The sequence below is a fragment of the Pituophis catenifer genome, unplaced genomic scaffold (assembly GCF_029215685.1).
Source record: "Pituophis catenifer annectens isolate HBS135680 unplaced genomic scaffold, rPitCat1.0.hap2 SCAF_1, whole genome shotgun sequence".
Lineage (NCBI taxonomy): Eukaryota > Metazoa > Chordata > Lepidosauria > Squamata > Colubridae > Pituophis > Pituophis catenifer.
Genome location: NW_027256881.1, coordinates 175,803,351 through 175,816,585, shown reverse-complemented (window position 1 = coordinate 175,816,585; position 13,235 = coordinate 175,803,351). Strand labels below are relative to the sequence as shown.

General features: G+C 37.5%; 1 protein-coding gene across 1 annotated transcript in view; it reads right to left on the bottom strand.

Annotated features, from left to right (window-relative positions):
- Positions 1 to 7,796, bottom strand: part of MYL1 (myosin light chain 1) — a 30,206-nt gene extending 22,410 nt beyond the window's left edge. Inside the window, exon 1 of the mRNA XM_070933201.1 lies at positions 7,535 to 7,796. Within this exon, the coding sequence (XP_070789302.1) occupies positions 7,535 to 7,663 (129 nt within the window). The 5' untranslated portion in view covers positions 7,664 to 7,796. The remainder of the gene's footprint in view (positions 1 to 7,534) is intronic.
- Positions 7,797 to 13,235: the final 5,439 nt, after the last annotated feature.

The window sequence follows — 13,235 nt, the reverse complement described above, 5'->3', positions numbered from 1 at the left end:
TAAGAAAACATTTATAGCGAGCTGAATTGTTCCTGAGGGACAACAGGGAGAAGAACCAGTCAGGAACCTGTGGCCCAGTAAACCAACTGTTTGTATTCATTGACCATATCTCAGAGATAGTATTGTTAGCATTCTGATCTAGTAGGAAGGGAATAATTCTAACAACAACAATAATAACAACAATAACAACAACAACAATAATAATAACAACGACGATGATGATGTCATCCAGATGGGTGTATCTAAAACATCTGAATGTCATGTAATTTATACTGTGTCTTTTTCTTGGTTTTGTACTGTAGTAGGCCAAAGTATTTTGTTCAGGGCTGTTCAGCAAAGTGTCTGTACTTTGCCAGTAGGCCAGTATATACTGTTTGCATCCTAATACTATTATAAAGTGATTTGGTGAACCAGATTTTGAGCACAACACATAAAGAGGTATAAAGGAGATACTACCACCAGATAAGCCATAATTCTCAGGTTCTCCCAAATCTTATTTTTTAAAAAGAACTAGTTTCCTGCCTTTCTACAGAGAGAAATATAAAGCAAAATATGTAACCACTTTTGTATAAAAACCTGTTCTTTTCAATTATTTAGCCCAGTGTTTCACAACTCGGGCTATTTGCACTACCTGTACGGCACATTTTTCATCCTCTGACTTCCTGGGTAGACTCTCTTACGGAAAGCTATTTGTAAAAAAACAAATGGCTTTATTGTAAAGAGACCAAATCTCTTACATATTACTACGAAAGCCAAACAGGGTAAATTGCAATTATTTTACTTAGCAGTTCCTTGATTTGTCTTTTCACTGACCAGAAATATCCCTTTTAACCTTCTTGGCTTGTGTGGGTGTGTGTGGGTGTTTGTGTGTGTGTGCGCACATGCCTTCAAGTCAGCCTTGATTCTTGGTGACTGTCTGGATTAGTCCCTGCAGTTTACTTGGCAAGATTTTTCAGAAGTGGGTTGCCCTTGCTTGCTTCCCAGGACTGAGAGAAACGACTACTTAAGGTCACCCAGCTGGCTTTGTGCCTAAGGCGGGACTACAAATCATGTCTCCCCTTTTCTAGACACTACACCAAAGTGGTTTTCATTTAATCTATATTAAGCAGGAATTTGTTTATTGCATTTAGTCCAGGAGTTTTCAAACACTGAAGTTCTGTGACGCTTCTCTCCCTATCCCAAATGATTACTCTCTACTTATGACCAGTCACTTAGCTTCATTCCAAGTTACAATGGACCTCCTCGGGGCTTCGTATGACTTGAATTCAAAGATCCAACGGCTGGGAACAGGATTGCAGACCCAGGATTGCATTTGGGGCACTCAGCAACTGAATCACATTTAAGCTGTTTGCAGTATCCTGTGGTCATGTGACTGCAATTTACAATGTTTTTTTTGCTGGAAACCAGGGTTTATTTCTGTTTCCGGGAGAAAATGCCCATTGCAGACAATGGATTTGCTTAATGATTACGATGTTTGCTTAATGACCGTGATTTTTTCTGTACAACTCTGGCATTTGCTCAATGACCACTGCAGAAAAGGTCATAAAATCAGGAATAGACATATATACCCTACTTAATGACCAGCATGACTTATGACAGTAATTCTGCACTCAATTATGGTTGTAAGTCAAGGACTACCTGTATTTTATCACAGTGTTAGAATTGGGCAAAGACTAAGATCAGGGGCGTCAAACTCAATTTCATTGAGGGCTGCACCAGGACTGTGTTTGAACTCGGGGCGGGGGGAGGGTGGAGTGGATATGGCCAGGGTGGGCATGGCCAGCTCAACATCACTCGGGTTGGGGGCACTGAATCTGCACCAAATCTGGCCAATGGGCCTTGAGTTTGACACCTTTGTTCTAGAGTGTAATAATTAAATTTGAAACTATATATTAAATAAAACAATTATAGAATTTATAAAATAGAAAGAATAGGACACTGAGCTTCATTAAAATATACACTTCTATAAACTCTCTAGTCAATATGGATATATTTTGGCACACAGTCACAATTGCTGGCAGAAATGGCAGAGGCAAAATAATATTTCCAAGAATGGCTGGGTCTAATTCATAATAATTGGTGTCAATGGATTACCAATATTCAATTAGTTTGAACCAGGGGTGAAATGCTCCTGGTTCAGACCGGATCACCTGATCTGGTAGCGATGGAGGTGGGTGGTTCGATGAACCGGTAGCGAAAATCCCTGTCCCTCCCATTGCTCAGCTGAGCTGCGCAATCATCAGAGGCTTCTTTTAATTTTTAAAAGCATTTTTTCTACAACCTCTTTGGTCGAAAAAATGCTTTTAAAAGTTTAAAAAAAGCCTCTGATGATCACGTGGCTCAGCTGGGATCATCAGAGGCTTTTAATAGCATTTTTTCTACAACCTCTTCGGCCGAAGAGGTTATAGAAAAAATGTTTTTAAAAGGAAAAAAAGCCTCTGCCAATCAGGCAAGTCAGCTGGGATCATCAGAGGCTTTAAAAGCATTTTTTTTACAACCTCTTCAGCCGAAGAGGTTGTAGAAAAAATGGTTTTAAAAGAAAAAAAAAGAAAAGAAAGTTGGCCACGCCCACTCAGCCATATTACACTCCCCCCCACCAAGCCACGCCCACAGAACCGGTAGAAATAATTTTTACATTTCACCACTGGCTTGAACCCTAATCAATAGATGTCACTTGCTGCAGAAATTAGGGATTAGAGCTATTTCAATTGTGTTAAAAAACACAATGTGAGAAGCAAATGAAAAATTCTCACCCAACTTCTAAGTTGCTTGTGATACAGTTTGAAAAACCCTGACTTAATCCATGGTTGATATCAAATATTGTTTTAGGATTTAAATAATTTTTTGATAAAGCTGGTCAAAATAGATTGTCAAAAGCCCAGCTTCATCAATTGCGAGGAAAGTGAGAGAATAGACATAACATACTGATTTAAACCTACTTAACTTGCTCAGGTTTCCTGGATGATCAGAAATAAAGGGAGCAGTAGACCTGTTATATACTCTAACAGATGATGAAGATCATCATCATCATCACTATCATCACATGAACAACTATTCATAAAATCTGAAGAACCAGGAATATTGGTAGCCCTTGACTTACAACCATAACTAGCTGTGTTTTTTTGTCTGAAATTGGAAATAAATGTTGGTAAAGTGCGGTGGATTGATAAGGAAGGCTGCAAATGGCCATAAATGTGGCATCCAAAATGCAACCATGTGACTATGGGCAGCATCTATCAAAACTTTGAATCCAGGTTGTATGTACTTTTGGGGAGGTTCATTGTAATTTTGAATAGTCACTAAGTGATCTGTCTTAAGTCGAGGAATACTATATATATTTTCAGGGGTATTGGTGGTATATAATAAGAGCCATGGTGGTGCAGTGGTTAGAATGCAGTACAGCAGGCCACTTCTACTGACTGCTGGCTGCCAATTGGCAGTTTGATCCTCACCAGCTGAAGGTTGATTCAGCCTTCCATCCTTCTGAAGTTGGTAAAATGAGGACCCAGATTGTTGGGGGCAATAGGCTGACTCTGTAAATCACTTAGAGGGGGCTGTAAAGCATTGTGAAGTGATATATAAGTCTAAGTACTATTGCTATAATATTCAAGCAGTGCAAACACTGTACTATGTTACATTAATAAAGTGAGAGGCCAGATAGCAAGATTCTGGGCAAGAATAGCCTTTTCTTCCAGCTCACTGCCAAAGCCATTCCCCACAAACTATTGCTACATTCTGCAGAATTGCTCCAAGCTTTGTCAGATGAAATGAAAGGCTATTTTCAGGACAGAACTTGTGTATTACATGTCAAAGGTTCTTGATTTAGTTCCTCCACATAAACCCAAGCAAGGCTGATGTCTAAACAAAATCAGGAAAGATTCCTGTTCAAAGAACTCATGGGTATCTACTGGTTGACACCAAAGGGTTAGTGCATCCCTCTGCTGATATGTGAATTTTGGTAACCCAGATCTGGTGGTCCTACTTCTTATATGTACCTTTTAAAGAGAATTGATCTATGTCATGTTTGAAAAATAAGAAGGAAAGATACTGCACTGAGCTGTATCTCAGGTCTGCTTGATTTTTGGATGTATTCATTACTACCACTGTGGGGTACCCTTGAAAGTGTCTCCATAGACATATAATTAAACATTCCTGATGTTTAAGATCAGCAAAATGTGTAATATGAAATAGCTCTCAATTTTATCCAGCAAGTGGTACTAGAAAAAAAAAACATTAAAAAAAAACCCATTCAGGAAAAAAACCCTTGCAAGCTACAAAATGCCTGTTTTGATGGAAATTAAACCAAAACATAAGAAGGTATTAAGTATTCTGTATAAAAATTAAAATAATTTAAACACTTTGAAACATTTTCTTCTGCTAATGTAACATTTTATTGTGTCTGTTTATTACCTTCATTCTTTTTAAAATGTGAGCTGAAATTAATAATTTTGTTCATATATTTTCTAAGAAAAATATTTTTTTAGAAATTAATAGTTAAAATTTCTAGTGAAATAACATTAACTATTTATTTGCAGTTCAGAAAATCAGCAAGCTGTAGAGTTGGCAGGGACCACAAGGAGCATCTAACCCAACCCTCTGCAATGTATAGGAACACCATCAAAGATGTAGAACTCATAACTTCTGTAAGTAGAATACAGAACAGAATACAGAATAACAGAAATAAAAGAAACAAGCTTGGAGAGCAAACCACTGCCAAAAACAGAGTAATAGTTGTAAGGGACCTTGCAGATCTTCTAGTCGAACCCCCTGCTCAGGTTAGAGACTGCATATCTTTCTGTTAGTAAGTACACTATTCTGTTCTGCAGATATTATCAATAGGATGTTTTTCTTTACATTTAAATGAAATATAATATCTAAGAAACATGAGGATCACTTACCTAAAAGAAAGCTGCAGAAGCAGAATAAAATAGTGTAAAGGTTCAGCTAGATCCATCCTATCAAGCGTGAACCTTTGGCAAAAACTGTATTCTCAGCTTCCAAAACTAGGATCCATGAGAATGCGATGGTGACTTTAGTCTGACCACCTTCAGTCTGAATGGAAAAGTCCCTAGAATTCTCCTCATCTGATTTAACCTCAGCCAAACCCTTTACTTGTAGTAATGCTCTGAGTAATGTAAGTAATGAAAGTGACAAACATTTTATTCATTGGAGATGGTCCTTGGATTTGAAAGCAGCCCTCAGATTTAATCCTTGGAATTGCAATAATCTCAGGAGGTGACCTTGGCTGAGTGAGTAGATTGAAGTTTCAGTTTCAGGGATAAGAGTACTCAACTAACTCATAGAGGTATTGTGAGGATAGGATATGAGCTACTTAAGTAAAAAAAATATGGAGAAATACTGTGCTGTGTATCAATGCTGGATATGTTGGAAACCATCCTGAATTGTTTCCAAAGAACTATAGTATGAATTCATTTTACCTGTAAATGAAAAATCCATATTTTTCACATTTAATTTTATTGGAAGCTATTTAGATCTATTTAGATATTTAAGCCTGACTCTTTAAGAAGGAGAGTGTTTATAGTTTATATAGGCTTTTTGTTTTATAAATGGGATTGGAAATTTGGATTATATAGACTTTTGCTTGAAAAAAAGATAAAAGATAAGGTAAGTAATTTTCTTCCTGTCTCAGCACCACTTCTCCTTGTATATATAAAAGAGAAAGGTAAAGCAGGTACTCATTTACAGAGTTGTCATATTCCTGAGAGAATGTGCACAAAGTACTTCCAGCACTTGAAACAATATACAAATACCACATTGTATAAATGTTTGCTTAGTTTATTTTGATCCAGCTACCCTCCCTCAACATAAATAAGAATGTGCTGTTTGTAAGGATGTGTGCATGCTCGTGCAATGTAATTTGGTAGAAGGTAAGCCTTTCTTGTTCCCATCACTATGAATTCACCTATGCCGCTAGAAAAATTCACCCGAATTAGAAACATGCTGCCCAAACTAACAGAAAAGATCTGTTGGGATGCAGCATGACTGAAATTATAGCATTCCATTTTTCAGATGATAAATATACTGTTAGTGATAGTTGTGTAAAGCTAAATTAGCCAGTCACTAGAATTGAAAATTCTGTTTCATTCTAATGCATTAACACATACAGCTATTAAACTAATGTAAATTATTTTTGCAAGAGATCAAGTCTGAATTCTTCTTCATAATCCAGTATGCAAGAGTTAATCCAATTGTAAATAAAGAAAAATTGCCTTAGTTGGGCCAGTTGTATTTTTTCAGTTCAATTTTAGTGTTTTCAGTGGCTCTAGTATGAGTTTCACTGAACTATAAATTATTACATCTGGAAACCTTTTGGAAAAATTAATTTGCATTTAAAATTGCAATTTTAATCATGACATCTATTAATACTTATTTTCAAATAAACACATAGGAGTATAATTATAAAACAACTATCCATTTAAATGTGCTAGAATTTATTAGACAGATAGAAAGGTTCATATGAGAACCTAAGAACATTCTTGTTCCCCTTTCCATCATTTCCCAATCTACAGGTTTCCATATTAGGTAAGATTTCTTAGGTAGAGTGTCCTAAATTGGAGTCTGATAAAATCAAAATGCCAGTCAGTGGAGAATGACTCTGGACTTAGGGTCACTCAAGGAATCTATCCAGCTAGGCTCCCTCTGGCTCCATTCCAGAGTCAGACCTTCTTGCTCTCCAAATGTTGCAAGACATGCTAGACTGTGATCCATCAGATAATAACTACACTGTATAGATTTATTTCACCATGCAAAATCCCAAAGGTAGTTCATGCTAACCTTGAAAACAAAGAAAGCACACAGAAATATTAGTTAACCACTTCAAAACAAGATGCAAATTGTAAACAAAGGTAAAAGTTGTAGTCACTGAAACATTTCACTGTATATATATAGTGATGAGCATCCAGGTTTCTCCCAATTTAACTATGAAAAGTATTGAATTGGGTTGCTATTTTTCTTATGGAAAAACATTAAATATGTCCAGAAATAATGAATTATAAGTGGCTCATTATTGTATATAAAATGAGTTCTGGATGAATTTTATGAACAATAAATATTCATTAGATTTAATTTTATTGATTTAAAAAAATTGTGAATTTTCTTGGTAACATGGGTTTTATTCCACCATGTAGGCTCATGCATATTTAACTGAGAAGAGTGTAAATTGGAGGCCAAATTGAAATGGTTTAAATATCAATATTTGTTTAAAAAAATACTGTAATTGGCTACTAAGATAATTTTTCTGTACACTTAGGTTAAAGCTACTGAAATATGGTATTTTGCTGTAGCTTACAAAACAAAACAAATCTGAATATTTTAGGTGTGTGTGTGTGTGTGTGTGTGTGTGTGTGTTCCTGCAAAAGAGAGGGAAGACGGGTCTTTTCTCTGCTAAATCAGTTCCCTTAATGATCACAAGCAATAAATAAGTATCTCCCAGATCTGAATTTGGGTTGCTGTAATTCTCTTTGCTCTTTGATGGAGGATGCTTTTCAGTGACCACCCAAGCCGGTCTGTTTACCTTGATTTTGGAGAGATCAATTGCTGGTTCTTTAGGTGGTGCTGGGGCTGGGGCTGGTGCAGGGGCTGGTGCAGGAGCAGCAGCAGGAGCGGGGGCAGCTGGTTTCTTAACGTCTTTCTTTGGTGCCATTTTCTTCCTTTTCTTTTTTAAATTAAAAAAAAGGTCCCACCCCAAAAGCCTGGAAGAGATTCCTGGGTGAGGAGCAGTGAGTGGTCAGGATGACTCCAGCCCAATGACTTGGAGGTAGACCCAGCGTATTAAGCACCATAAGGGCATATATATATATTTCACTTAGTGCCTAATACAATCTTGACACTTGCAGCTGGATTGGACAGCTTGCTAGTCAAGGGGGATGTCATTCCGAGACAGGCTATAAATGGAAGATAAGAGGGTCAGGGCTTCATGAGATTCAAGGGAACTTCAGTGCCCTTTAAAAAGAAAAAAAAAAAAACTCCTGTGCATTTTTGCAATAGGTGGAAAGAAGGGGGAATATGACAAAAACAGTTCCAGTTTCACTGGAACTTTGAACGACACCTTTTTAATGCCGGAATGACAGTTTTGCTCCTGTTAATCTTATTTTTCATGTCTCTGTGTCATTGTGAGTAGGATTGAGTTTCCAGATGGAATGTTGGCTTTAAGGGTTGGGAAATGATCACAGGTTTCTCTCCTTCTTCCCCCTCTCCCGCCCCTCATTTTCTTCACATCATGGCCCACCTCTCCTCTTTACTCCTCCTCTACTTCTTTCCTTTGCAAGAAGAAAGTGTTGATCCAGCAATGAGTTAGAGGGAGTGTTTAAAAATAAAAGTAGACGTATAAGGAAAGTCTGTTTTGGTTTAGCCACAGTGTCTTTCTTTCACCAGTCCATGATTCTTCCATCTGTTCTAATTCTTCACATATTCATCACACAGGCTTGACAGTAAAGCTTGATCTAAAAGCCAATAGCTCTTCCTTTTTATTCAATGTGGGGTGTAATTGACTGACATAACCAAGTCCAATCTATAAAAGCAGCAAATAGGCTATCTGTTATTCCAGAAAAGACTGGAGATATTTTTTCTTATCTGTAAAGCAAACTAGCTCTCAATCAAGAGCTGTCTTCCTTTTATCTCTGATTTAACAGCCAGTCTTCCATCTCCTATTTATCTTTTCTCATTTCCAGTTTCACAGAGACATTTCCTCTTCTTTTCCTGAGTAGATGAGTCTTTAAGCTTTGATTAATCACCTCCATTTTATTCAGAAAAGGAACCTGAATTCTATTTTCAGTGAAATAGCTGCTAGATCCAGCATATTTCTGAATCCATAGCCACCTATATGTTCATTTTATACCTCATGCTGAAAATCATTTATACAGATTTTACAAACCCAGCATTACATTTACATAATAATAAAGGTATTAAAAATGTAAATGTATATACAATTATTTATATCTCTGTATATTATAGGTTGGAGTATAGTCAACAAAGAATTCCTCCCAGGCTCAGATTATCCTACATATTATGTGAAGATCTAGCTTTCTGAAGAAGGCTGTAATGCTGGAAAGGTGAAAGGAAAGGAAAGGAAAGGAAAAAAGCAAGATTGATGGGCTCAGTTACAGTTGCAATAAATGAATCCTTGGAAATCCTGAAAGATCAGGTTAGGGACAGAACACTATGGAGAAAGTCTGTCAGTGTGGTGGCTAAGAGTCAGCACCAAATTGATGAAACATATGAATGAATCATTCAGTCACAACTCAACCAAATTGTAAATTATATTAAAACATCTTCCCTTCAAACCACTAAATTCTCCTAATTAAAAAGCACCCTCCCCACATAGGTGATATGTGTTTGACTTTCCCAAGGGCCTGTGTAAAACATTTTAAGGAACAAGAAAAGTTAAATATCATGTGTTGGAAGAAATATCCTTCTGGGTTCAGCTCCAAGTGGGGAAAAAGATACTGGAAACATGGAGACTGCTTGGAAAGATGGTTTAATGGTGGACAGGATCACATAGTTTGAGTTCCTGAACAGAAAAAGGGGCGAGACACAGCAAGTCCCCGGGTTTTTATGCTCTCCCTGGCTTTGAACTTCCTGGGGCCCCGAAAGAGTATCCTGATTGGTTGTCAGACTCTCAGGGGGTGGGGGTCTTAGCTAGCCTTGCTGGTTGATGTAATCTTCCCAGGTGCCATGTGGTGAATTTCTGTTGCTATTGTGTTGCAGATGGGTCCTATTGTCAAAGATTGAGTTTCTGCCTCTGGCCCATTAACAAAGGGGGGAGGGGAGGCAGGAAGGTGGGAGTTTCTTTGTCTTTAAAACATGTTTCTCCATTTCTCATCCAGGGAAACATAATATTCTGCTCTTTTAATATTTCCTAAAATATTTCATTCTTCTAGGAAAGGGGTGGTGCTAACTTCTTACACATGCAAATGGCAAAATGGGAGTTGTCTGTACTCACAGACTGAAGAAATCTTACTGCAATCTTTTCAGTCATCAGCTGACTCCTGACAGCTCATTCCAAAGGTCACATGAATAGAGGTTTCTCATATGAATGAGTAATGAAAGTGGTGGGTTGTCTGAGAGATCAACGAAGGGCAAAATCTGGAGTTCTAACCTGAATGACATAGCATGATGTATGAATTTAATGGTGGATTATTACACAAACTATGATTAAATAAACAGTGGAAAAGAAGGATGAGTGACTCTAGCTAAAACTATCTCTGTCTTTCCATTCCCAATGACTAATGTTCAACTATCAGTCTGTACTTTTTTTTTTTTAATTTGATTTATATGCCGCCCTTCTCCGAAGACTCAGAGCAATTAGAGTGATTAGTCAGAGCAATGATTTTCAAACTTGCCAACTTTAAGATGTGTGGACTTTAAGCTCCAGAATTCCCCAGCCAGCATTTTGTTGCCAAGTTTGAAAAACAATATCCTGGTAATCTGTGATTGACAACGTTGTGAATGTGGACAAAGCCTACATTTTTAATCAGATGTGGACAACTTGCTAAAATGTAGACGTGTTTAATCTGTCTATAGTAATTCAAAATTCCTATTTATTTTTCTGGCAGACTGCAAATAACTGCACTGGAAATTATGCACCGGAAGCTTTCCAGAAGCTTTCCCTGTTTCTCTCAAAGCAAAAACTGCATTGAGAAGGGATAATATTGCATTTAGTGACTGACTCTTTTCATGACCCAATGTACTTTAATTTGCCAGGATTATCTGTCAGTAACTTCTTTTTTGAGTTTTTGCAAGCTCATACTTGTGTCATTAGTAGAAGTAGACACCTTGTCTTCCACTGGCCTCTTTTTAAAATACCTTCAATGTCCCCAAACATCAGGGTCTTCTCCAGTGACTCTTGCCTTCATATTATCTAATCAAAATATTTATGCTTTATTAGTGCTTTCAGTGAACAGTTTAGTTTTACTTCATTTAGTATTGAAAGATCATCTTGTGTCCAAACATAGTTTCATTAAAAAAAAATTAGAGTGACCTTGTAATCAGACTACCATTGTTTTCTCCAATTATATTGTCCTGTAAGAGGTAGAAAAACTCTTGGGGGAAAAGAACCCCAATGATAATCAGCTCTACAGCATTTAGAAAGGAGCATTATAATTTCTTACGGCAACCCTTCCCTTAGCTCATAATGGCTTCAGCCTGTCTGAAATTTGCCAGAGTTGTTTTTCACATAAGAGCTATATATAATACAGATTTCTCTGAGTCTTCTGATAGCAAAAACTAAAAAAAAAAAGTTTACAGAAATATGCAAAGGCCCATGCAGTAATTTCTTATGTGTGTTTCATCCACACATTTTGAGGAAAAGCATTTAGCCAATTCCAAGCAGTGGGAATGCAGAACTCCAGAAGCAGTGAGTTATGAGCATTAACTAATCAGGGTACCCCCAGAGTGAATCTGATCATTTACAGAGCTCCAGTTCAAAGCAGATTGTGTAGTTTGGAGGAGAGTCAAAGAATCATAGTAGAAGGTGTTCTTTACAATTTAGGCATCCATAGAGCTATTAAGAAAATATGAATCAATTATTATGAATCACTAAAATAATTAGTTGCAAGTAAAGAATTGACTGAATGAAGAGTTAAAGAACTAAAATGGAACTTGCGACAACAACCACAATAGATTTAAACATATGTATATTTAGAACAAGCTGGCTTGGTTAAGGCACAATGCTAGAAACTGGGTGACCATGACTTCTAGTCCCACCTATGGCATGAAACCAGCTGGGTGTCCTTGGGCCAGTCACTTTCTGTCAACTTTAGGCAACCACTTCTGAAATCCTGCCGAGAAAACTGTAGTGGCTAATCCTGGCAGTCTCCAGGAGTTAACACTGATTTTCTCACTCATATACACAGAGTTTAGGCAAGAATTTAACAAGAACAAAACAAAACGAAAACATTTGTGTATTCAGTATGGAACAGTTCCCAAGCTCTGTTGAAACACGTAGCATAGAGTGGGGGGGGTGAAGGAGCTCTGCGCTCATTTTGCCAAGAGGAAGGACACCAACTGCTGTGCTGCATATAGCATATAGGGCTGACTTTGCAGTTGTGCTTCATTGCCCTCTCCCTCAAGGTTTTCTAATTCTGTCTCTAAGGAGTAACAGTATCTCTAAGTGATCATCTGAGAGGAATGCAAATTATTCCATCCAGACTTCTGAAGTAGCCTCTCAGCCTTTCTCAAGGGAGAAAGTTTAGAGTTCTGGAAGTTATTTTATATTGTAGAATGTAGAGTTCAGGCCAATGCCAAGATTCAGGAACAAAGGACTAAGATTTTACTGAACTAAATTGACAACTTTAACTATGATTTTGCTAATGGATGGTATCTGACACATTTCTGGTGATAGAGTTTAGAGATTTATTTTAGAAGTAGAGTTCAAGTCCTTTTTCAGACACCAGCTTAAATACTAGCCTATTATGAAAAGAATAAACCTATGTATAATTTCTAAAGAAACACAAGACTTCCTGGTTTGCTTACTTTTTAACAATTGTTTTCCTTTTTTTCTCAAATCATTTTAGCACATTTTTTATTAAGATTTCTATTAAATAGACAAAACAAATAAAAAAACCTAATGCAAAAATACAATAAAAAAGGAAAAATATTTAGAAAGTGCAGTACCCCCCCCCAAAAAAAAGAAAAAGAAAATATAACAAGAAATTTCCCCCTTCATCCCCAACAAGTACCGTATTTTTTGGAATATAAAACACACTTTTTTCCCTCCTAAAAGAGGCTGAAAATTTGGGTGCGACTTATACTCTGAATGTAGCTTTTTCAAAGCTTTTTTTCAGCCCTAACAAGGTGCTAGTAGTGAAGCAATCTCTGTGGTTTGCCTGCTTTTCTCATTGCTTCTCTCTCCAAAGATCAGTTGTGCTTTAGAAGCTGTTTTTTATCCCCTGCTTGGGGATAAAACCAGCAAACTAATGTGCTGGAGCTGACCAAACTAAGGACGCTAGCCAGTGGTGGGTTCCAACCAGCGTTACTACCTGTTCTCTTCGTGCATGCGCTTCGCGTGTGATCGCCACATACTTGCTTGGTTTGCTCGCACGCGCACCAAACTTGCACTCCGCGCAAGCGTGTTAGGTATCTGCCCAGCTGAGGTGCGGCAATCCACTCTGCCGCACCTATCATCTGGGCTAAAAAAGAAGAAATAAAGATAGGAATAACACGGGGGTGGGCAGGAGGGCCCAGCTCCCAGACAAAGAGAACCGGTTCGGTGATGT